Genomic DNA, 20,878 nt, shown 5'->3' on the forward strand with positions numbered 1-20,878 from the left:
ATTTGGCTCTCGCCATGCCTACCTACCGTAACGCCGTGGTACCAACATTGTCGGATCGGGTGCGCATTGTACGCATCTGTAGAAAACTGCCAAGGTACGTATATTTGTTGTACAGCAGCCTTAATGAGACTGTATCCAGCCCAGCATTTGACCGAAAGCTTGCGCTTGTGACTGCTTGATCTTGGCATCCTCATAATCTCCGTATACAGCAAAACCGTGAGGTACGCCCTCGAAGACCTGAATCTCGTGCTCGACTTTGTTCGTCTCCATGGCTCTGCGACCAGGTGTCAATGCGTCTTCTTCCGAGAACATAGGGTCGTCTTTGACCGCGGCAATGTAGACGGGTGACTTGACAGCTTCGAGGTCCTCTTTGTATGTCATGGTTGGGTGCGCAACAGCGCCGGCCCTGAGAACAGGTTCTTTCTTGACCGTGCCTTGCTCTACATCTTTCTGTGTTTCTTGACCCCAGGCAACCGTGTCAGGCAGCTCGGATGCCAACATGAGGATGTACTTGGCGCCGAAACAGTAGCCGATGCCATAGATTCCTCCACCGTTGGCAACAGCATCGGCGTACTCTTCCTTTGCACTTTCCACAACCTTGTGAAGTAGCGGAAGGACCTTCTCGGGAGTATGCCGAGCGAGCCACATGTCAATCATGAATGACTTGATGCCCTCTGCGGTCCTCAGCTTGACCGATTCTAGCCATGATGCTTCCTTGGGTATTTCTGTCATATCAACAGTGTTCGGCGCTGGGTCGTTGTCGAACTGATCGGGCATGACGACGAGGTAGCCTTCCGAAGCGTACTTGTCAGCCTGCAGCTGGTTGTTTGTAGACTTGACGCCAGTGCCGCCTGTCAGCATAAGCAGGAGCTTCGAGGGCGAGTGTGGGTAGTCGGCCGGTTTCGCGATGTAGCATTCGACGCCGCCTAGCTTTGTGAGGTCGCCGGTAGGTTTCTCGCCGGAAGGTGTTGGACGATCTGTGGTGCAGTGTTCCTGGATAATCAGTATATGGAAGTCAGAGCTGGGGGCATAGATGCAGGTATCCACAACACACTCAAGCTGTCTTGAGCAACAGAAAATTGGGCATAAATATGCAGCTTCTCGTGACAATGACTTGACTTACACCCATGCTTGGCCCTTCTTGCGCTCTGGTGTCTCCGGGGAAGACGCTCTCCGCTGCTGCCTCTTGGGGTTGCTCTTGGGGCTTCTCCTGCGCATCACTCTCGGGTGCGCGTGTAGCGATGTCGTTGTCCGCCATGATGTTTGTAGATTGTGTAGTGTTGATATACGCGAAAGCTGGTATGAGTGAGCTGCAGCTGGCTGTGAAGGGTCCAAGCCAATTACGTAGCCCCGCACAGCCCCAGAGCCACTTGAACGCGTGGATGCGGTTAGAGCGGGGCCACTGAGTCACGTGTCGAGACGCGTCGACGCGCTTTCTCATCTTCGACGTGTGCCCGCCACCGACACACGCCATCTCAACACCACGCAAACACACACATCACAGTCACCATGGCAGAGGGAGCAATTACGCAAGGCGCTATTCAGTGAGTATTGGCATGATGAAGAATTCTATGTCGCACTCTGACACCGCCTAGGAGCATCTTCCAGCCCAGCGGCTGCTTCGTAGAAAATCCGGTCCTGCAATGCGTGCAGATCAAGACGATGGAGCCCAAGGCGGGCGAGGCGAACCCAGTGCAGCGCTTCCGCGTTGTCCTGAGCGACATTCGCAACTTCATACAGACAATGATCGCGACGAGTAAGTCAAGCGAAGGCACCATACGGACGTAGCTAATCGTGTGCAGCCGCCAACGACATTGTCACTTCTGGTCAGCTTAAGAAGGGCTCAATAGTTCGCCTCCTCAAGTACAACCCTCAACGCGTCAAGGACAAGAAGTACGTATTTCTACACCTTAGAACAGTTCTGCGCTGACAGCTACTAGCATCCTGATCATCATGGAACTGGAGGTCCTGTCGCAATACGGCGAACTCGACAAGATCGGACAGCCCGAAGCTCTGGACACCAAGGCCGCTGAGGCACAACCCGCAGCCATCTCTGGCAACAACTTCTACGGATCGAAGCCCGCGCCTGCCCCTGCCCCTCAGCAACAACAGCGATCCCTCCCTACTCACCAGAGCAATCCCGGTACTTCCTCGCATCCCAACCTCTACCCTATCGAGTCTCTTTCGCCATATGCACACAAGTGGACTATCCGCGCACGATGCACAGCCAAGAGCGATATGAAAGAATGGCACAACCAGAAGGGAACGGGCAAGCTGTTCAGCGTAAATCTGCTCGATGACACTGGCGAGATCCGAGCCACGGCTTTTACCGAAATCGCTGATAAGCTTTACCCCGTCTTTGAGGTGGGCACTGTATACTACATTTCAGCACCCTGCCGAGTCACGCTTGCTAAGAAGCAATTCTCCAACCTGCCCAACGACTACGAACTGCAATTCGAACGCGATACCGAAGTTGAGAAGGCGGAGGACCAGGAGAACAAACCACAGATACGATTCAATTTCACCAAGATTGGTGACTTGAATACCATCGAGAAGGACGCAACGGTCGATACTATCGGTGTTTTGAAGGAGGTCGCAGAGGTTACTACGATAACATCGAAGAACACCAACAAGGACTACAGCAAGCGAGAGTTGACACTAGCCGATGACAGCCAGACGTCTGTCAGACTTACCATCTGGGGCAAAGCTGCCGAGAGCTTCGAAGCGCCGCTGGAATCAATCATTGCATTCAAGGGAGCCAAGGTCTCCGACTTTGGCGGACGAAGCCTGAGTTTGCTGAGCTCTGGAACTATGATGGTAGATCCAGACATTGATGAGGCTCACAAGCTGCAAGGATGGTTCAACGCTGCTGGACAGACTGCGACATTTTCTACACACCAGAACTTGACCTCGGCTTCAGGCGGTTCCAAGAACGAAGTCAAGCCCATCTCGGCAGTCATCGAGGAGGAAGCATACCTCCAAGACACGCCCACATGGCTAAGCCTCCGAGCATCTGTCTTGTATGTCAAGAATACTACCATTGCATACCCCGCGTGCTCGACGCAAGGTTGCAACAAGAAGGTCATTGAGGAGAACCCCGGTGCCTGGTGGTGCGAGAAGTGCCAGGCTACCTTCCCTGAACCTCAATACCGCTATGTGCTTAGCGTCAACGTTGGCGACCACACCGGCACGTTGTGGCTCAGCTGTTTCGACGAAGCTGGACAGGACATTGTCGGCATGTCGGCAAACGATGCCATGAAGATCAAGATGGATGACGATGAGAACAACACACAAAACTTCATGAATGTCATGCAAGAGGCTACATGCAAGACGTTCAACTTCAGGGTGCGGGCGAAGATGGAGACATACCAGGACCAGCCAAAGTAAGTATACTGCATGTCGTGGTTTGATATCTGCTAACATTGTCCAGGCCGCGATACCAGGTCCAAAACTTGAACAAGCTCAACTACGCCGCGGAGGCCAACAAGCTAGCTCAGCTCATCAAGCAGTACAATATCGACGACGACACCTTGTTCGTCAACTAGAATCGTGCTTGTCTCTTTCGAGCGACTGCATCACGTTCGGTAGTATTTAGTAATGTACATGAGAGCTTCGAATGATGGATGTTAGATAGATGCACACGACGTTCCGCGCGGACAAACCCCCGAATGAAGCAAGTTGTACCATACCATTACGAGTCTATTGCCGCGGCCTATGTTGTCCGACCCCACCATAGCTCAAGCTCAATGACTAGCTGCCCCTCAAACGTCATTACCAATCATTTCCGTAGCTACCGGAATGGCCTCGGAACAGACTACCACTTTCCTTATGAATTTCTGACACTCTGACATTCTGACATCCTGACATTCTGACAATCTCTTTGACAACCCCTCACTAATCGTAAAGCGCCACCTTTCTATATTTCAATCTACTCGTATTCATTTTCAGCGGCCAACAAACCTCATCGACTATTACAATGAGCGACACGATGCGCGCAGTAGGTATGTACCGACATTATTGTACTTTGAAACGCTCAAATTGCTAATTTTGCAAAGATATCAAAGATGGCAAAGGCCCAGTCGAGAACCTCCACATCGGCGACATTCCCAAGCCGAAGCTCGGAAAGTCGCAAGCGCTCGTCAAGATCAAGGCTTTTGGTCTGAATCGCATGGACCTATTGCAACGCGAAGGAATGTATCCAGTACCCCCTGGTGCTTCAAAGATCCTTGGCGTAGAGTTCTCGGGTACAATCGCAGAGTTGAGCGCAGAGGGTGGAGGTAAGGAGGGCTTCAAGGTGGGCGACGAAGTCTTTGGCCTAGCATATGGAGGAGCGTATGCCGAGTACATTGCGGTGTCAACACATATGCTGGTGCGGAAACCAAAGGAGTTGACTTGGGAGCAATGCGCGGGTATTCCTGAGGTAAGTCAATGCCTTCTCGTAGCGTTCAGCGCACCGTAACTTATCGCTTTGCTAACAAAGTCCTCGTAGACCTGGATCACAGCAACCCAAGCCATGTACCTCGTCGGTCAATTTGCTGCCGGCAAAACCATCCTCTGGCACGCAGCCGCCTCATCAGTCTCGATCGCCGGTATCCAACTCTCCCTCGCCGACAACGCTTCCGCCGTCTACGCAACCGCCCGTCAAGACGCCAAATGCGACTTCGCCGTAAAAGAGCTTGGTGCAACCGCTGCATTCAACACAACATCTCAGAACTGGGCGGAAGAAGTCATGAAGGCTACAGACAACAAGGGCGTAGACATCATCGTCGACTTCATCGGTGCATCATACTTCCAAGCAAACCTTGATGCTATCGCCAAAGATGGTGTTATCGTCAATCTGGGCTTCATGGGTGGAACCAAGGTGCCAGAGGGTACTGATATCAGCGCATTCATCAGGAAGAGGTGTACCTTTGTGGGAAGCAGTCTGCGATCAAGGGATGAGGAGTATCAGGGCAAGCTTAGGGATCAGCTTGTAGAGCATGCGTTGCCTAAGATGAAGGATGGGAGCTTCAAGCTGTTTGTGGAGAAGGTGCTGCCGTGGGAGAAGGTGCAGGATGCGCATAGACTGTTGGAGGAGAATAAGACAAAGGGCAAGGTCATCTGTACTATCGATTAGGAGGTAGTCTAATGTAGAAGGGTATCGTAGGGAATAAGATCAGCCAACAGCCTCAAGTCTAATCACAACATTCAACAAGATACCGGAGAACTTGAACCATGTTTCCAGTACACAGACTATTGCGCCACATGCTACAGCACCATCGCGTTTGTTTGATGTTCCTCAGAAGACAAGATTACTGCAGGCTTCGCATTGATGTTCTAATGTTCAAGCCCAACTCCCCCACCCAAAAAGTCAACCTCAACACCTCACTATCAACACCACGACACCGAGGACACTGCTAGAGCAAAAAGACGACGTTGGCCAGATTCGAACTGACGCTCCCGAAGGAACAAGATTTCTAGTCTTGCGCGATAACCACTCCGCCACAACGCCCCTGTTGCGACACCTGTGTGATTCGAACACACGCTCCCGAAGGAACTGGCTAACTTCCCTCGATACTGAGGACTAGCAGGCCAGCGCGTTAACCACTCCGCCAAAGTGCCAGACAATTGATTGCTGATTGATGAAGAAGTCTGGATTTGGTGTATCAATATTCCCAAGAACCAAATGCCGACGTTAGGGGTCGAGAACTGAAATTCTGGGCGGATCAAGTAAAGGAGAGCTAGAAATGTTGAGTTGTTGCGACAGGAAGGTGGGACGTGTTCGTGGGGCTGGAGGTTTGACGGGTAATCGGGCGGTAAGTGCGGGGACGTTGAGCTGAATTTGTACTTAGCAACTTCCAACATCTTACCATCACCCCATCACTATTCGACAATGGGCTTTCGAGGAATGCAGTGCTCCAATAAGTCCCGAAATCCGAATGCTGGTTCATTGAGTATGTTGCTTTCCATACCTAGGTACATGTTCTAAGGTGATGGTCGTTAGCCTAAGCTGCCGGCAAGCAGCAAAACAAAAGGGGGAAGATCATGTATAAAGTGGATGGACGACCTTGGTAGTATAGCCACGTACCTATGTATTTGAGCCTCGCGGAAGAACTGACTACTGACCGGTCAATCCACTGGCTACTCAACCATGACTAACTGACTGACAACCTGGGAGAGCCGACATCAACAATCCTGTCCACGGACGGCTTCGCTGCGTCTCTTGTCATCCCACCTCATGCCTTCGCCTCCGCTTCGAAAGCCCTCACTCGCTCGGCGAAATCGTCTCGTCTCTTGTCAATTTGACGAATTGCTTGTTCGAGAGTCTGCAAGAGAGACTTGGCGCAAGGGCCACTTGACTTCTGGACCTTGTCGTACATGATTTTCATCTCTTTCGCTTCCTCCACCAATGTGGCTATGTGTCTGCCCAAAATCTTCAACGCAATCCCGAAGCCCAGCTCCCGGGTATCTGGATCTCTCAAACAGCCGATCGCTGATAGCATTCGTTTGGCATCTGCTGGCGCACAACCCACTATTTGGCTTCTTACCCATTCCAAGAACTCGAATGTGTCCACAGGAGGAACCTCTTGTGGGCTCGCGCTCGATTTTGAAGTCTTTTCGCGAGGGACTTTGGGTGTGTACGTTGGTGGGTTGGTAAGTCGATAACGGTGGTTAGGAGGAACCTCTGGCTGTGTGGCCATCGGTGGACCTCTCAGATCTGCAACTCTTCCCCCGAGAAACGTTGGTGATGGGGCCCTTTTCGATGCTCGAGCTGCATCGTCACCGGTGTGTTTACGCTTCAAGTTCTTCGCGTTTGTGGACTGCGAAGGATGCATATCTTCCGAATTGGCGTTTTCGCAGTGAGTAGAGCTGGGGTGGATACTGTCCGTGGACGGGGGCTTTGGAATCGCGATTTGGATGTGTCCTGAGAAGTGCCCGTTGGTGAGCTCCAGCGCGTGTAATGTGACCCTGGCATTCGGCTGCACTACCCCGGGGGTCTCACGCCACGCCATCGCGGTACCAGAAGTGGGATCAGCGCTGTTTTGTTCGGTATCCATCTCTTTCCAAAGTGCAAGTCGCGTAGGATGGGGCGAGGAGGTGTGAGGGCGGGCAGTAAGAACTGGACAGAAAGAGCTTGAATGGTCGCAGTAGCGTCAAATCCGCCTTCACCCTTTCTCGTCTCTCACCTTCATTTACGAAACAGGCAGTCACCTCGGCCTTGGCGCTTTCAACAGGGCCAAGCGGAGCCCTCGACTGACCGAATGCTCATCTCAACGAAACAGAACTCCCGCAACACACACGAGATATACGATGGCTGAATCCGCCCATTAAATAATGGAAGGGATGAGAAAGAGGCCAACGAAACTGAACATACGCACAATATGACCGTTGGCCCAAGGCCGAATTGCGAACAATTGACGAGATAGGTAAAGTCATCGTTCAGCTGACATTGGGAAGCCTACCGGGAGGCCAAATTCCAACTACATGCGACGATTCAATACATCAGCTGCCTTCCAAAGAATACGATGCCATGGTTCTATCAAGATGTGCACTACAAGTCCGGCCCTGGATCTATCTCTGGAGCTAGCAACACAATGAAGGTTTGCCCTCTCAGCACTGGGATAGTGAGTCTGCCCAGGTGGGCAGTTCAATGTCTTTCCACGTGGGCAGTGGAGCGCAGTTCACGTGCGTGACGCGCCGTCTCGCCAAGACCATGACGCGTCGCGAGACAACCTTGGAAGTTTCTTCCTCCCACCAACCTTCACTCCCGAGGTCGCACTACAATGCCTTGCACGGTATAAGATGGTGCGTAAGAAGCCAGCTCAGATCGCTCCGGCCCGCAAGACGCACGGCATCCGGTCTTTCTTTTCGCGATCACAGACTTTGCCGCCCTCAGCCAACCCACCTCTAGGTGCTCTTACTGACCTGGTGACTCACCCAACCGGAGCAACGCCTATGCCAATCACTGGAGCAGCGCGCACCTAACCTCTCGCTACTCTGACTGAAACAGAAGCAACACCTGGCACAATCACTAGAGGAGCGCCCACCTCACCGGGTCCGTCTCTGTTCCAAAGCCAGCTACTCCGAATAGTCTGGCGCCTCACTCGATTACCTCACCTGCATCACGTGCCGATGCCGTGGTGACCAATTGAGAAGACAACATCCATACGAGCGTTTTCCCGATGTCGCAAAATGTCAATTGATCTGGCTTCTCTGACGCAACTCTACTCGGCTACATGCGAGAGGCGTACAAGCTAACCCGAGCAACCGACAAAAGCCAGAAGGATTTGACACCCTCAGTACGAGGCGGCGACATAGACTTTAGCATGACTCATGTCAACAAACATACTAGAGGGTGGTGCATACGTAGCAAACCCCAGAAAGTGGACAGATGGTGTCTGTCTATTGTATCTCCCGCGATATAGGCCTCTTTACTGCAGTAGATATTGCGACAGACCGTCTGCTTCTAGTTGCCCATCTCCACTTGCACCATGACCAAGCTCATCTGCTGGGGTCTTCAAGATCAACCAGCTATACAAGAGGCGACCGCTGAGAAGGACCCTGGGAGGCTAGCGGATTAAGCGCAGTTACCGCCGCGCGGAATCCAATCTCGACGACCAGAGACATCGTACTGCAGGTGGAGTGGACCTCTAGCGAGGGTGACGGTGCGACAGAAACTCTTGAACGCAAGCCAGTCTGCAATTTCGCGACGTTCAAGAGGTGGGTCGTCAAGGCATTCAAGATGACAGAGAAGAAAGAGACGCTGACAGCAATCACGGTGGTGATTGATGATCCTCAAGATGATGAGAGTACTGTCGGTAACGATGCGGACTGGCAGGCGGCTCTACGCGATGCGAGCGCTATTCTGACCGAGCGGGACATCATCACTATCTATCGCAACTCCGAGTTGATGCCCGGCGCGCAGAGGAATGGGATGAACCAGGACCACTTCAGAGACCTATACTACCACGATCACAAGATCAACCGGATGGAACGTCTACAATATAGTCAACCACCCAGAGCTCGAAGGGAGCGCCTCTTGTTTGACCCCAAGCACGCAACTTATGCGTCAGCCCGAGCAGGTCATAGCATTGTGATGGCTACATACAGTCAGCTTCAAGCCATCGAAGACGGCAAGAAGGAGCGAGGAGAACGCGATAGACGCTTGAGGATCATCTTGGACGAAGGACAATGCATCCGCAAGTGCGACGAGACGAGGCAAGCCGGGATACCAATCAGCTGCAAATCAACTGTGACGTCTACAACTACGGCGACGAAGCTGGTGCTCGTAAGGAGCGACTTCTCTTTGACAAAAGGCACAGCGTCTACATGGGGGCTCGTGCGGGGCACACGGTTGTAGTGGCAAGCTACAGCCAGCTGCAAAACCTAAAGGATACCGAGAATGCGCGCGAGCAACGGCACAAGCTTTTCCTCCGCATCATTCTTGACGAAGCTCAATGTATCCGTAGATGCGATCGGACCCGCCAAGGCAAGATTCTCATGTCATTCGATGCACATTTCAAGGCCGTCTTCACAGGATCTCCTGTGGTAGACACTATCCTGGACTTCGATGGGTACTTGGCGTTCCTAGAGTTCGTCGGATGGGGATGGGTCGCCGATTTGAACTCAACCCACAGCACCGACGAGGTTCGAAAATCACGGTACGACAAGTTCAAGGAAGGCCTGGCTACCGGTGTCAACAACCGCTCCGAGCCCCTCGAAGATTGGCACAGCGACTGCAGCTCAGTGGACGAGCCAGATGCTCAACAGATCAAAGAGTCAATCGAAGAAGGGTGGCAGTGCTCCCACTGGCCTGCACTCGTAAGATACAACGGTGATCGACCACCAAGCCTGGATCGCAATGACAGGAAGAAAATCGACGGCAAGACTATCGCGAAGGATGTTTCACCTCCAGTTCAGGAGAACCCCAACGATATGTACTATCCCAGGGTCTTGGATAGTAACAAGTACTACTCGATCGCTTCTTTCAGGCACTAGATCACACTGTCGTCAAGGACCGCTCTGAGCTGATCGAGGGTTGGAAGAGCGACTATAACTCGATGGACGGTCTTGGCGACATGGAGATCGGGACAGAGATCTCGTGCGGCTGGTATTGTGCGTACTAGACCGCGCTGCTGAAGTGCCACCGCGACCAACCGTCAAGTCTCGACCGTAAATCACGGCAGAAGGTGGATGGCCGATCAGTACTGGTAGACATACCAGCACCTTTCCCAGAAAATGCATACGACAATTACCACCCGGCCAATCTTGACGGCTTGAAGTGCTGTTCAACAGCAGCATTCCGTTACTACGTTGGAAGGCATACCAAGAAAGCCATCATGGATGAAGTGGATGTAAAGATCGTCGCCACACGCGTCCACAAGATCCTTGCCATGTTGGTTCTGTCAAGAAACCTGTTCAGTAATGACGTTGCTGAGGCCAGAGAGAACATGAACCTTGTTTTTTGTTCACGCTTTCGTGATATAGGCTTTCAGGAGCGTACAATCCCCTAAATTCACCTCTCCAGCAAACTTATCAATCAGCTGGGAGAAGACACTAGCTTTACCGATGGTTTGATCCCTTGGATTATACATATTTAGAAGCCTACAATCTAACAAGAAGATACCGGGTATTGATATATAAATATTGCGGAGGAATACAAACCATCTACAGTTGTCTGACATTTTGATGGCGACACCTTGGGTAGCTACATGGAAGCGTACGGACACCAAAAAAAGCCCAGAAATGCAGTGCATCTAAGGCCCAGCTCCAATCTCTCCAAGTCATCGGTGCTCTGCACGCACATCGGATTCTCAGGGCTCGAATGTCAACATGGTCGGTTCGCGCGATGCGAAAGGAGGGTCTCCATCTTCTCACCACTAGAACGAAAAAAGTTGAAGCCTCGAAACCGAAGGATAAGAACCGCCCACTGCAAAGCGATGGAACGATCCTGTGTCAGTAATTGTGGAGAAGCCCCGACTACCGCTGATGAGTTGGCTACCTACAACGAGCGAGAAGACAGTTACCAGCGTGAGTTTGCCGAGCACGTCGAAGCGGCCTCGTTGGCAAAGAGCGCGAAGGTGAAGGACTCCAAGACGAACTCAGCAAAGATCTGATCCAAGTTCGCAAAGCTGTCGGTGCTGTGCACGCACATCGGCTTCTCCAGGCTCGACAAGATGTCGACGGCGTCAATCCGTGCGCAGCGGCGCGAGGGCTTTCCTCTGCTCACTGCTCGCATGAAGAAGGCGGGAGCCCTGAACCCGAAAAACAAAGACACTCCGCTCTACAGTGACGAGGAGGTCTTGCGCCAATTCCTCTGGGGCTCTCCGAAGTTGCGCTTCCTTGTATGGGAGATCCAGCGCGTGGTCTTGGGCAAGACCAAGGTCGCCAGCCACAGGAAGCTGCTCCTGAGCTCCCAGTTTCCTCGATCAGCCGAAATGTGCCTCAAGCTTGTAGAATTGGTGGGTATTCACCTGGACATCAGTATGTCCGTCGATGACCGCCATAAGAGCATCCGAGCCTTTGACGAGAAGGACTTTCCACAAGTCCTCATCACCACTTACGCGCTGAACATCGCCGGCCACGACGCGCAGCACCGATGTGCAACAGTACATCACGTCGAACCGGCCTTCAATTGGGCTACAGAGCACCAGGCAGGCACGAGGGTCTACCGGATAGGTCAAGACCAAGAGGTCGAAATCGTGCGCTTGTTCACCGAAGGAACTTACCAGGAGCTGCATGAGGCGGGCATGATCACGAAAGCCAACTCCATGTTTGCCGCTTTTGGTGAGCTGCAATCTGCAAGTGAGAGCCTCGAGGACCGGGAGAATATGACGACAGAGGAGATCGCGAAAGGTGCATTCGGCATAGTCCGGGATCGAGTGCGGGGCCGCGACGACAAAGACGTGCAATCAGCCAAGGAGGACGCCATCACCAAGGCGAAAGGCAAGGCGAGAGTACCGTAAGAATAGGTTGGCTCTGATCGTGCGACTGTCGATTGAAGGTATCTACTAGTGACAGGAACGCCTTTGGAGAGGGGATAGCTTTCGGAGAACTTACAAGTGACACGCATGAGCTAGCTGGAAGGCTACGTTGCAACATGAATAGCGATGACTAAGGCTAATACGTGCACTAGAAAGCTACAACTGGAGTTGCTGGGGTATCAGCTGTACAACAAGGGATAGCTAGGAAGCTACTATGCAGTGCACATTGGTATAACTAATTGTTAAAGCTGAGCGGGGAGACTACAATAGCTATCGTTAAGATGAATTCTAAAACTAAACAATGACTAGGAGATAACATATCCCGTTGGCGGTGATGGCGCGTGCCCACGTTGTGCGACTGTTGAATACGTAAAGCCATCATTGAAAGGGCTTGGTACGGCACTTCATGAGAGTCGGCCAGTGGAGGCCGCAGATCTGATGGCGTTTGTGGACGTCTCCTAACCGCTGCTTACCTGATCACAATGCATCCTCGCTCCTCCTGGCCGAAGAGACTCAATAATCTCGGCGTCGTCACCGAGCTGCACTCTCAGAACCATCTTGGACCTGGCAACGTCTTCGAACAAAGGGTTTGACGTAGTCTACCACGTGCCCGTCTAGACCCTGAAGGATGAAGCGCAAATACGTCTTTCATCCGCTTTTTGTAGAATATCGTGTATGCTCAACCTTTTATTGTATTTATCGGGATGAGTGCCATTAACGCCCATGTCGCTGTCTCGTATATGCGAAACCGTAGCAAGAGACGTGCTAGTCTTCTACCTCCTTCTCGCCGACTATTGTAGCGAGACCTTATCAACTGATGTCGTCCGAGGTTTCCTCGCCATATGACAGAGTACATGCTCTGCCGGTGTGACAATCAAACAGATATATGGTCGGAAAACGAACAGGTAACGAGGGTCTCGTGACTTTGTAAGGTCGCAAATATCAGGTATTGCGTAGTCGTGATGTGGCATGATCGATGTTGTGCTCATGCTGATTCGAAAAAGCTAGTCATTACGCCAGTAGGAACCACGGGCGATTTCTTTGGGCCACGTTTTGACTTCTTGAGCACGCGTTGCGGGTCGCCGTTCCGCCCGATCAAGCGACCGTTGTGTGCTTGACCGTAGTCTTTCCAGTCCTGGCAAGCCTTCCAGGCCGCCAGTAGATTCTTGACGCCGTCATCGACCGCCGTGTCTGTGGAAAATCCCACAAGAAGGTCATGGGCTTGAAGAGCCCATAGTAAAAGCCGGAATTGTGCTGGGGGAAGTAGGCTATGTCCATGCCATACACCAAATCCGGTGAGCGGATGATGAGCGTGAAAGACTGAGAGCGCTGGAGCCATGGCAGGATGAGGTCTGCCTTGCATGCGAAACTATCCAAGCCGATGGAGGGGAGGAATGGCTTGATCCCGCGAGCGGCGAGTTTGTCCAGGCTTGTATCGATATTTTGAACTTGTATGCGCGAGCATAGTACGACCTTATGGAGGGGTCGATTGTCGTGTGCGCTTGGGAGAATTTGTCCGCTGAAGCGCATGACGTGTGGACGTCATACAATGCAATAAGTGTTCCCGGGACATCCAGGTCGCTACCGTGGCTGTCAACCAACGTGTCGAAGACTTTTCTGGCGAATATCGGTAGGCCTTTTGCCATGTCTTCTTCTCCAGACTTCCATGCTTTCGGTGCGGCACTGGAAGACCTTGCCCCGGCGAGCACGCCTCTCGCTTTGCCAGTTGTTGACTAAGGTATGTATTCAGCCCGATGTACGCCGTCGAACCGCGCGTACTTCGAACTCTCCTTGCCTTTACACCTGGTCTCGTGTGAAGCTAGAAGGTACAGGTCGTACCAAAGCTTTGGGCATTTACTGCATTCATACAGTCCCCTCATGTCGTGGACATGCATGCCAGCATGAGTGTCATACACTCAGATGTCCTCTTGTTTCCTTCGCTGTATTATCGTTTTCGGTGCCCGGCTAGCAAATAGAGGCCGGGCCGGGTGAAGCATTCGCCACTTTGTCGTCTTCTGGGGGCCTCATCCGAGAGACTGGGTGACTGCAAACTCCGACGTTGTCGCCAGGGTGGTTGTTGCCAGTTCCCCGAAGAACTGAAAGTGTCATGTATCCTCCTGCCCCGCTCGTACAAAAGTAACCCGTGCCGCCATGTTCAGTCCCAAATGAGAACGTTCTCCAACACAAGTCATCGCTCATGAACTGCATCATTTATTGACGTATAACTGCAGCAGGCTTCTCTTCTTGGCTGAGGCAGCCATCTCGCCATTCAATGAACAAGGGCAATGAAGGTAAGACCGTCTGTGTGACCCAGTTTCTGACGTCGCGCTCTTCAAATCCAGTTACGGCGCTCCAAGTTCTCAGGGTCAGGTGGTACTCCTTCTGACCAAGCTCCTTGATCTTGTAGATACCGGTGATGAGGTACGCGCGGGTACCTTCCAAGGTTGGGTTTCGTCATGGTGCAAATGGAGATGGGTAGACGGGCAAGGTCGCCAAAATGTCTTAGCTGCAGGGATTGATGGCGGATCGAAAGTGGTGGAGGTGGTGGAGGTGATGGGCGTGGTAGGGCTGGTGAGATTGGTAGAAGTAGCAGAAGCGGCGGAGGTATTGGAAGTGTCAGAGGTGGTACAAGCGCTAGACTGCCCAGGTGAGCACGTACCCGTCCGTTCGCAGTCGCGGTGCTTGACGGACCGCGCAAAACCAATTGCGCCGCCACAGGCCGGCGACAACGCTTTGTCTGGCTTGAACCTTCCGATGAGGCACTTGTTCAAAAAGTCGTCGGTAAACAAGCGCACAATCTCGACATGTTCTTTTTAGCTAATACGGTACGCGGCCGTAGCTCTGTAAGTTCTGTTTAGCACCACCAATCACAGGCAACAAGCGATTGCCCACGATTATTGCACAGTATGCCGCTGCAACAGCTACGATAATATTTGGATTCAGATCCCGAAGGGAGATTTTATCTGAAATAGGTCAACAATGCCTTTGCAGCTTCCCAGGCGCCAAAATACACTCACATGCCGACGATTCGTCTACCCGGCCACATGCGGCGCGAACCCATCGCACTTTCCACTCACCTAGCCAACCCCTTCGGCCCCGCCCACTCGCCCTTGACATGATACTTCCCATAAACCCACGGAAAGAAGTCCTTCTTCAGCCAGTAAAACGCCTTCCGCGGCACTCCCTGATCAATTCCCAATAGCCCATTGAACGTCTCCTTCGGCACACCCCCATACATAAACTCCGCAAGCAACACCTCCTTCCTCCCCGTCAGCAACGGACAAGACGTATACCCATCGTAACTAGCCGTTAGCTCCTTGCCCTCCGTCGCTGAGAGTACGTTAGACACCAACACCGGTGCTTCGGCCGTGATGGCAGCCACGGTTTTGGATGTCGGTAAAGAGGACGCGTCGCCTATAGACCAGATGTTGGGGTAAGAAGTGTGTTGCGTTGTAGAATCCGAGACGGAAACGTAGCCTGATTCGTTTGCGAGAGCGCTAGATTTGATGAACCCCCAAGGCACGTTCTTGGGCGCGACGTGCAGGAAGTCGAAGTGTTTCTTCACAGGGGTGGGGGAGTTGGGGGATGTGAAGGTTGCGGTGTTGCCGTTGATGGAAGTAAGGTCGTGTTGGAAGAGACCTTCTACGCCGCGTTCTACGCGGAGCTTTTCGAGCGTTGCTGCGCTGGTGGGGTGTTAGCACATTTCTGCCTCGTTTGCATACTGGCAGGTAGAGAAGACGACTTACTATTTCGGCACACCGAACATCGTAGGCAACCCCGTCGCAAAAGCGACGTTGATATCCTTCGGATACAGCCCAGCATCCTTCCAGTAATCCAACGCAAGCCACATGATCTTTTGCGGCGCGCCCGCACACTTGACCACACCAGCTGGCTGTGTGAACACCGCCTCACCCTTTTTGAACTTCTTCACATTCTCATACGCCTTATCGCAATACGCATAGTCGTAGATCGTGCTCACCATAGCATCTTTCTCCTCCAACGCCTCCTTCAACCCACTCACACTACCATAGTCAAGCGTGATACCGGGCACAACAACCAGCTGTTCATACCCAATCTTCTCGCCGTTACTGGTCAGGACGTAATTTTCCTCTGGTGCAAAGCTTCCTACAGCGCTGTTGTAGAATTTGAAGCGTGGATCCATGAGCTCTTTCAAGGGGCGGCGCAGATCTTCTTTCTTTTTTAGACCGCCGCCTACGAGCGTCCAGCCCGGTTGGTAGTGGTGCCATTGCGCGGGGTCTATGATGGCGATGTCGTCTTGGGAAAAGTTTCCTTTGCGCAGGAGTTGGTGAGAGAGGGATATGCCGGCTGAGCCGCCGCCGATTACGACGATTTTGTGGTTGCGGGTCGTTGTTTGTACTGGTGATACGGTTGCTAGATTGCGGATGGTGTGTTGGAAGGCTGGTCGCGTGATCTTGGTCGCGGTTTGCGATGCACGTTTGAGGGTTAGTGCGGACATGGTGGCTGGGTTTGGCGACTGTCCGCGAAGGCTAGGAAGGGAAAAGGAAAAGTGGAATGTAAAGACAGACAGGAAGGCTTACACAAAGAGGTATGCGGTGCCTCCGGTCTTCGACTAAACATTTCATGCCATGTGGGTCAGCGGCTAGCAATTCAGGAACGACCAATGGATGAGGTGGAGATGGGTACTAGCGTGATCACGACATCGTCGGAAGAGTAAGCCAGCAGTCACAACCAAACATCACAATCACGACGAGACACAAAGTGTAACTGTACACAACATAACATTAACTCGTTTTAATCATGAAAACTATATAACAGACATCCTAACCCAGCGACTTTTTACAAGCGCGACAGTCCAGCAATCTCCCTCGGGGCGTGGTAGTTGGGGACCTTCATGTCGAGGGCGCTGCCGCTGTAGCCCAAGTCCTCACCCGTAAGCACGGCGCACTTCTCGCCAATGAGGAGCGCAGTCGAGTACGTGTTGCAACCGACGTTGTCGGGGCAGATGGACAAGTCGGCGACCTTGAGGCCCTTGACACCGTGGACGTTGAGGCGCTCGTCGAGCACACCGTGCTTGACGATGGAGTTGCCGTTCCTGGGTGCCATGGAGCAGGTACCGAGCGAGTGCCAGGTGGTCTCAACGTGGCCTGTAGTGTGTTAGTGAGATGTCCGACGACTCATGAGTAGGGGAATACATACGCTTGGTCCAGTCCTCAATGTGCTTGATGTCCTCGGTGGAGTACTGCAAGTCCTCCTGAATGTCCTGGCAGCTCGAGCTCAAGAAGTTGGGCTTGGCTGCACGACCCTTCTCGATGGGCATAGTCCAAGATCCGTGCTGGATACCGGCCGTGATGTTACCAGGGAGCGCGTAGGCGTTGGTGGTTTGAAGATCCATATCCTTGGCACGGGCTGGGCTGTCGTAGCCGTAGAAGGGGTGCATGGCCTGCACCTCACCAGCGTAGGCGTCCATACGGCGGGCAGTCTCACGGGACTTGATGTAACCCCAGACCATAGGAGCCATGTCGCGCTTGTCGTTCATGAAGCCAGCGTCGAAGTCGGGGGCCTCGTACGGGTTTGGCGACACAATGTGCGTGGAACCACGAGAGAAGGGATACTCGAGGAAGTGGAACATGGTGAAGAACTTGCCCGGTGGCATGACCATGTGGTCACCGAACCAACCAGCAATAACGGAGTAATGCATGACGGGCTTGTCGGGCTTGTCCTTGAAGTACGAGTCCCAGCCCGAGCGGAACTCCTTGCATGGCCAGCTGTCCATCATGTTGAGTTCTTCCTCAGTCGGTCGGATCTTGACACCAGCCTCGATACCATTGGTGGCGAGTGGGCCAGTGCCGTTGATGTTCCATTGCTGGAAGACCGCCTCCTGGACCTTGGGGTCGCCACGGACGAAGTCGTCGAAAGATTCGACATGAGGCTTAGCGCGGTAGGTGGCGAAGGTCAAGTAATGATCCTGGAAGTTGAGACCAACACCAGGAAGATCGACGAGAGGCTTGACGCCAGCCTTGCGGAGCTTCTCTGGGTCACCGATACCAGAGCGCTGAAGGATGAGAGGAGAGCTCAGAGTACCACCGGAGACGATGATCTGCTTGCGAGCCTTGATGACCCTCGACATCTGCTGTTCGGGGTGGAGAGGCTTGGTCGGAACAACCTTGACGCCAACGGCGCGGTCTCCCTCAAGAATGACCTTCTCAACTTTGTTACTGGTGAGGAGGTGCAGGTTCTGGTGAACAGCGCGGGTGCTGTGGATGTAGCCGTGAGCAGAGTCAGATCGTCGTCCGGTATCGCGGTTGATCCACTTGAGCCAGTGCTCGGCACCGTGGCCAGTGGTCAGGTCCTGGAGATCGTCGGTGGTCGGGATGCCCTGAGATTCGGTGGCACGGAGGAAGTCCTCCTTGATCGGGTATGTGTAGTTACCGAACGAGACCTTGATGGGTCCCTCGAAACCGTGGATGTCGCGGTTGTTGCAGGAACGTTGGTAGGTCTCGTGCTTCTTCATCAAGGGAATGAGCTCCTTGGTGGTCCAACCCTTGGCCTGGAAATCATCGTAGTCGGAAGCGGAGGCACGAGTGTACATCTGATGGGAAGTCAATAACTGCTAATGATAATGTGGATGGGAAGTTCTTACCATGAAGTTGATGGAAGATCCACCTCCGAGGATGTTGGCGACGGGCACAACAGCTCGGCGGCCATCAAGCCACTCCGAGGGACGAGAGTAGTAGAAAGTGGCAGTCTTGCTGTCCAACTTCATGTTCCTCGGGTAGATACCCGGGCGGAAGACCCATGGGTTGTTCAGGTTGTTCTCTCCACCCTCAATCAAGAGGACCTGGAGGTTGTGGTCGAGATTGGCCAGACGTCCAGCAACCACACAACCACAAGAACCACCTCCACACACGATGATGTCGACCTCATCGGGAATCGTCATCTTGAAGGCTGTCGATGAGATAAAGATATAATTAGAAAGGTGTTATTGTTGTATCGTTGACCGCAGGAGACAAGTCAACTGGGCATGATGCTCTTCTCAGTCGAAGGCACGACGTCTCTTTAAACTGTTCAGACCCCGCATCTCCAGGATCTTCGGCTTCAAGGAGGGTCCGTCATCTAGGCTGTGTCACTACGCGCTGTCCATCAGCCGTCAATTCCGATAGCAGCAAGATGCATGCACCGAAGAGGGGACATGTACCATTTGGCCAGCCTCCCCAGCCAAAGAGGCTTAGACGTTGGCTGCGACCATCCATCATGGGACCGCAGGGGTCGCCGTCGAGGCCATTCGAAGGGGAGCGGCATGTCAAACTTGCGGATCCGCAAGGTAGGCTGCGTCTATGCCGGACTTCCACAGGGTAGGTGCGCAAACAATGATTGGTCGGAATGCTCGCGCAAGGGTACATACCGTCCCGACGGTACTGGATAAAGACCGGACTGGGATAGACGCTGCAGTTTTCGCATGTTTGCTAGTTGGGTGCGGAGAAGCAACATATCCAGTAAGAAGACATGCTCGGTTGCGTACACAGGCCCACTCTTGGGGGTAAGCATTGCGGACCCGAAGCTGAGAGGCCGATGTAGCGTCCCCAGGCGTCGAGCTCCAGCGTATCACGTATAAACAGGAATGAACGAGGCGTTTGAGTGAGCCGCCGTCGGGAAAGCGATAACCGAGATATGAGAATCGTTTATGACGGATGCACAGAGAAGGAATTGATCCGAAATCTTTGCGCGGGCTTTCGCAATGGCCAGACAGGTTCAAGCACTCTATGCTGTGCTTTCCAGAGCTCCAAGTAGCTTCAAGGATGATAGTCCTGGAAGCTCATGCAGCTGCGGCAAGAGGGATTAGCTCGCGTCCCTCTGCGGGGGTCTTGCGGCGCTGACGTCTCATGGCGACTACTGCACCCCACATCCGCATTCTTCCACGAGAGATGCACGGATGTACTGTGGGTGCCTCACGCGCTCGGCGCACTCGTGGTTGACGGAGGTATCAATGGATTGGAGGTTATCATCGGCGTTGATGGCATCCATGGTAAAGTGAGAGTCAGCAAAGACAGGATATCCATCACCATCCTTCCAACTCCACTCCCCCACCCACCCAGTGCCGTAGTCGTTGTGCCTCACGTTGAGAGGAGGTCTGCCCTTGGCGTCGAAGCTAGTGCGAGTAAGTGCGGGGTTAGCTCCGCTTCGAACCACGGAAGAACGGTAAACCAGTCGTTGGAAACGGTCTCGTACGGGAAAGGAATGGCTTCCTGCTGTTGTACATTCTGTCCGTCGAGATAGTTCACATCGACTTGCTACTAGACCCTGTGAGCCGCAAACCCAAAGGCGACCCTTAATGTCACGATGTTACCTTATTCCCGAGGTACAGTTCATGCCCACTAAACTGTAAACCTCAGCGATCGCAACTCTACATCGGCCACAGCAAAGCGAAGCGAACGTGTGTTTTATCGAATCATACTCAGCAGTAGCTGCATTAGGACGGTATTGAAGTTTGGCGGTCTTGGTCTTGGGCTTGTCCAGATCGGCACGCTACCGCGAGGTTCCTTTTTTGAGGCTGCGCGAGGCTGCGCGAAACGCGCCCCTATGTGACTGACTCGTCATGAATGCATGGGCTGGGGCTTACGTGGAGATGTTTATGCAGATGCTGACCGGAAAGTTTCCGCTACCTTGAAAGCGCTATTCTGCAAGTCAAGGAGGAGGCTGGGGCACGCGTTGCATCCGCGTCGAACTTGGCATCGGTCGTTCAGGCCGCCAGTCAGCGCGAAATGCGCCCTGGTCCTGAACGGTCCTTCCTCGAGCCTACTCCATCTCCGGATGTGCCGCGATCCACCTAGCGACTCTGTGCTGAATATCGATGAAGCTTCGTGATATCAAATGATTGCTATACCTAGCACCACCACCGGCTATTGTGCTGGGGCTACTGTATATCGAGATGCGGA

General features: G+C 53.0%; 7 protein-coding genes and 2 non-coding genes across 9 annotated transcripts; 4 read left to right on the forward strand and 5 right to left on the reverse strand.

The window, feature by feature from the left end:
• Nucleotides 1-120: 120 nt before the first annotated feature.
• On the reverse strand, nucleotides 121-1,258 carry J4E87_001113 (uncharacterized protein; the record flags this gene model as incomplete). Its single annotated transcript, XM_049372762.1, has 2 exons — nucleotides 121-993; nucleotides 1,124-1,258. The coding sequence occupies 2 exons, from the start codon at nucleotides 1,256-1,258 to the stop codon at nucleotides 121-123; spliced, it is 1,008 nt and encodes a 335-aa protein (XP_049237420.1).
• A 251-nt stretch (nucleotides 1,259-1,509) lies between these two features.
• On the forward strand, nucleotides 1,510-3,545 carry J4E87_001114 (uncharacterized protein; the record flags this gene model as incomplete). The annotated part of the gene is made up of 5 exons (XM_049372763.1): nucleotides 1,510-1,544; nucleotides 1,596-1,756; nucleotides 1,803-1,893; nucleotides 1,941-3,383; nucleotides 3,431-3,545. The coding sequence occupies 5 exons, from the start codon at nucleotides 1,510-1,512 to the stop codon at nucleotides 3,543-3,545; spliced, it is 1,845 nt and encodes a 614-aa protein (XP_049237421.1).
• A 431-nt stretch (nucleotides 3,546-3,976) lies between these two features.
• J4E87_001115 (uncharacterized protein) lies at nucleotides 3,977-5,116 on the forward strand (the record flags this gene model as incomplete). Its single annotated transcript, XM_049372764.1, has 3 exons — nucleotides 3,977-4,001; nucleotides 4,056-4,420; nucleotides 4,490-5,116. The coding sequence occupies 3 exons, from the start codon at nucleotides 3,977-3,979 to the stop codon at nucleotides 5,114-5,116; spliced, it is 1,017 nt and encodes a 338-aa protein (XP_049237422.1).
• A 294-nt stretch (nucleotides 5,117-5,410) lies between these two features.
• On the reverse strand, nucleotides 5,411-5,491 carry J4E87_001116. Its single transcript has one exon. It is a non-coding gene; the product is annotated as a tRNA-Ser (tRNA).
• A 7-nt stretch (nucleotides 5,492-5,498) lies between these two features.
• On the reverse strand, nucleotides 5,499-5,601 carry J4E87_001117. The gene has a single exon. It is a non-coding gene; the product is annotated as a tRNA-Ser (tRNA).
• Nucleotides 5,602-8,722: 3,121 nt separating this feature from the next.
• J4E87_001118 (uncharacterized protein) lies at nucleotides 8,723-9,978 on the forward strand (the record flags this gene model as incomplete). Its single annotated transcript, XM_049372765.1, has 2 exons — nucleotides 8,723-9,183; nucleotides 9,204-9,978. The coding sequence occupies 2 exons, from the start codon at nucleotides 8,723-8,725 to the stop codon at nucleotides 9,976-9,978; spliced, it is 1,236 nt and encodes a 411-aa protein (XP_049237423.1).
• A 941-nt stretch (nucleotides 9,979-10,919) lies between these two features.
• On the forward strand, nucleotides 10,920-11,945 carry J4E87_001119 (uncharacterized protein; the record flags this gene model as incomplete). Its single annotated transcript, XM_049372766.1, has 2 exons — nucleotides 10,920-11,060; nucleotides 11,112-11,945. The coding sequence occupies 2 exons, from the start codon at nucleotides 10,920-10,922 to the stop codon at nucleotides 11,943-11,945; spliced, it is 975 nt and encodes a 324-aa protein (XP_049237424.1).
• Nucleotides 11,946-15,036: 3,091 nt separating this feature from the next.
• On the reverse strand, nucleotides 15,037-16,440 carry J4E87_001120 (uncharacterized protein; the record flags this gene model as incomplete). The annotated part of the gene is made up of 2 exons (XM_049372767.1): nucleotides 15,037-15,646; nucleotides 15,710-16,440. The coding sequence occupies 2 exons, from the start codon at nucleotides 16,438-16,440 to the stop codon at nucleotides 15,037-15,039; spliced, it is 1,341 nt and encodes a 446-aa protein (XP_049237425.1).
• Nucleotides 16,441-16,781: 341 nt separating this feature from the next.
• On the reverse strand, nucleotides 16,782-18,882 carry AOX1_1 (Alternative oxidase, mitochondrial precursor; the record flags this gene model as incomplete). Its single annotated transcript, XM_049372768.1, has 3 exons — nucleotides 16,782-17,089; nucleotides 17,142-18,534; nucleotides 18,586-18,882. The coding sequence occupies 3 exons, from the start codon at nucleotides 18,880-18,882 to the stop codon at nucleotides 16,782-16,784; spliced, it is 1,998 nt and encodes a 665-aa protein (XP_049237426.1).
• Nucleotides 18,883-20,878: the final 1,996 nt, after the last annotated feature.

Source organism: Alternaria ethzedia, assembly GCF_023757985.1.
Source record: "Alternaria ethzedia strain BMP 0044 chromosome Unknown scaffold_2, whole genome shotgun sequence".
Taxonomy (NCBI): Eukaryota; Fungi; Ascomycota; class Dothideomycetes; order Pleosporales; family Pleosporaceae; genus Alternaria; species Alternaria ethzedia.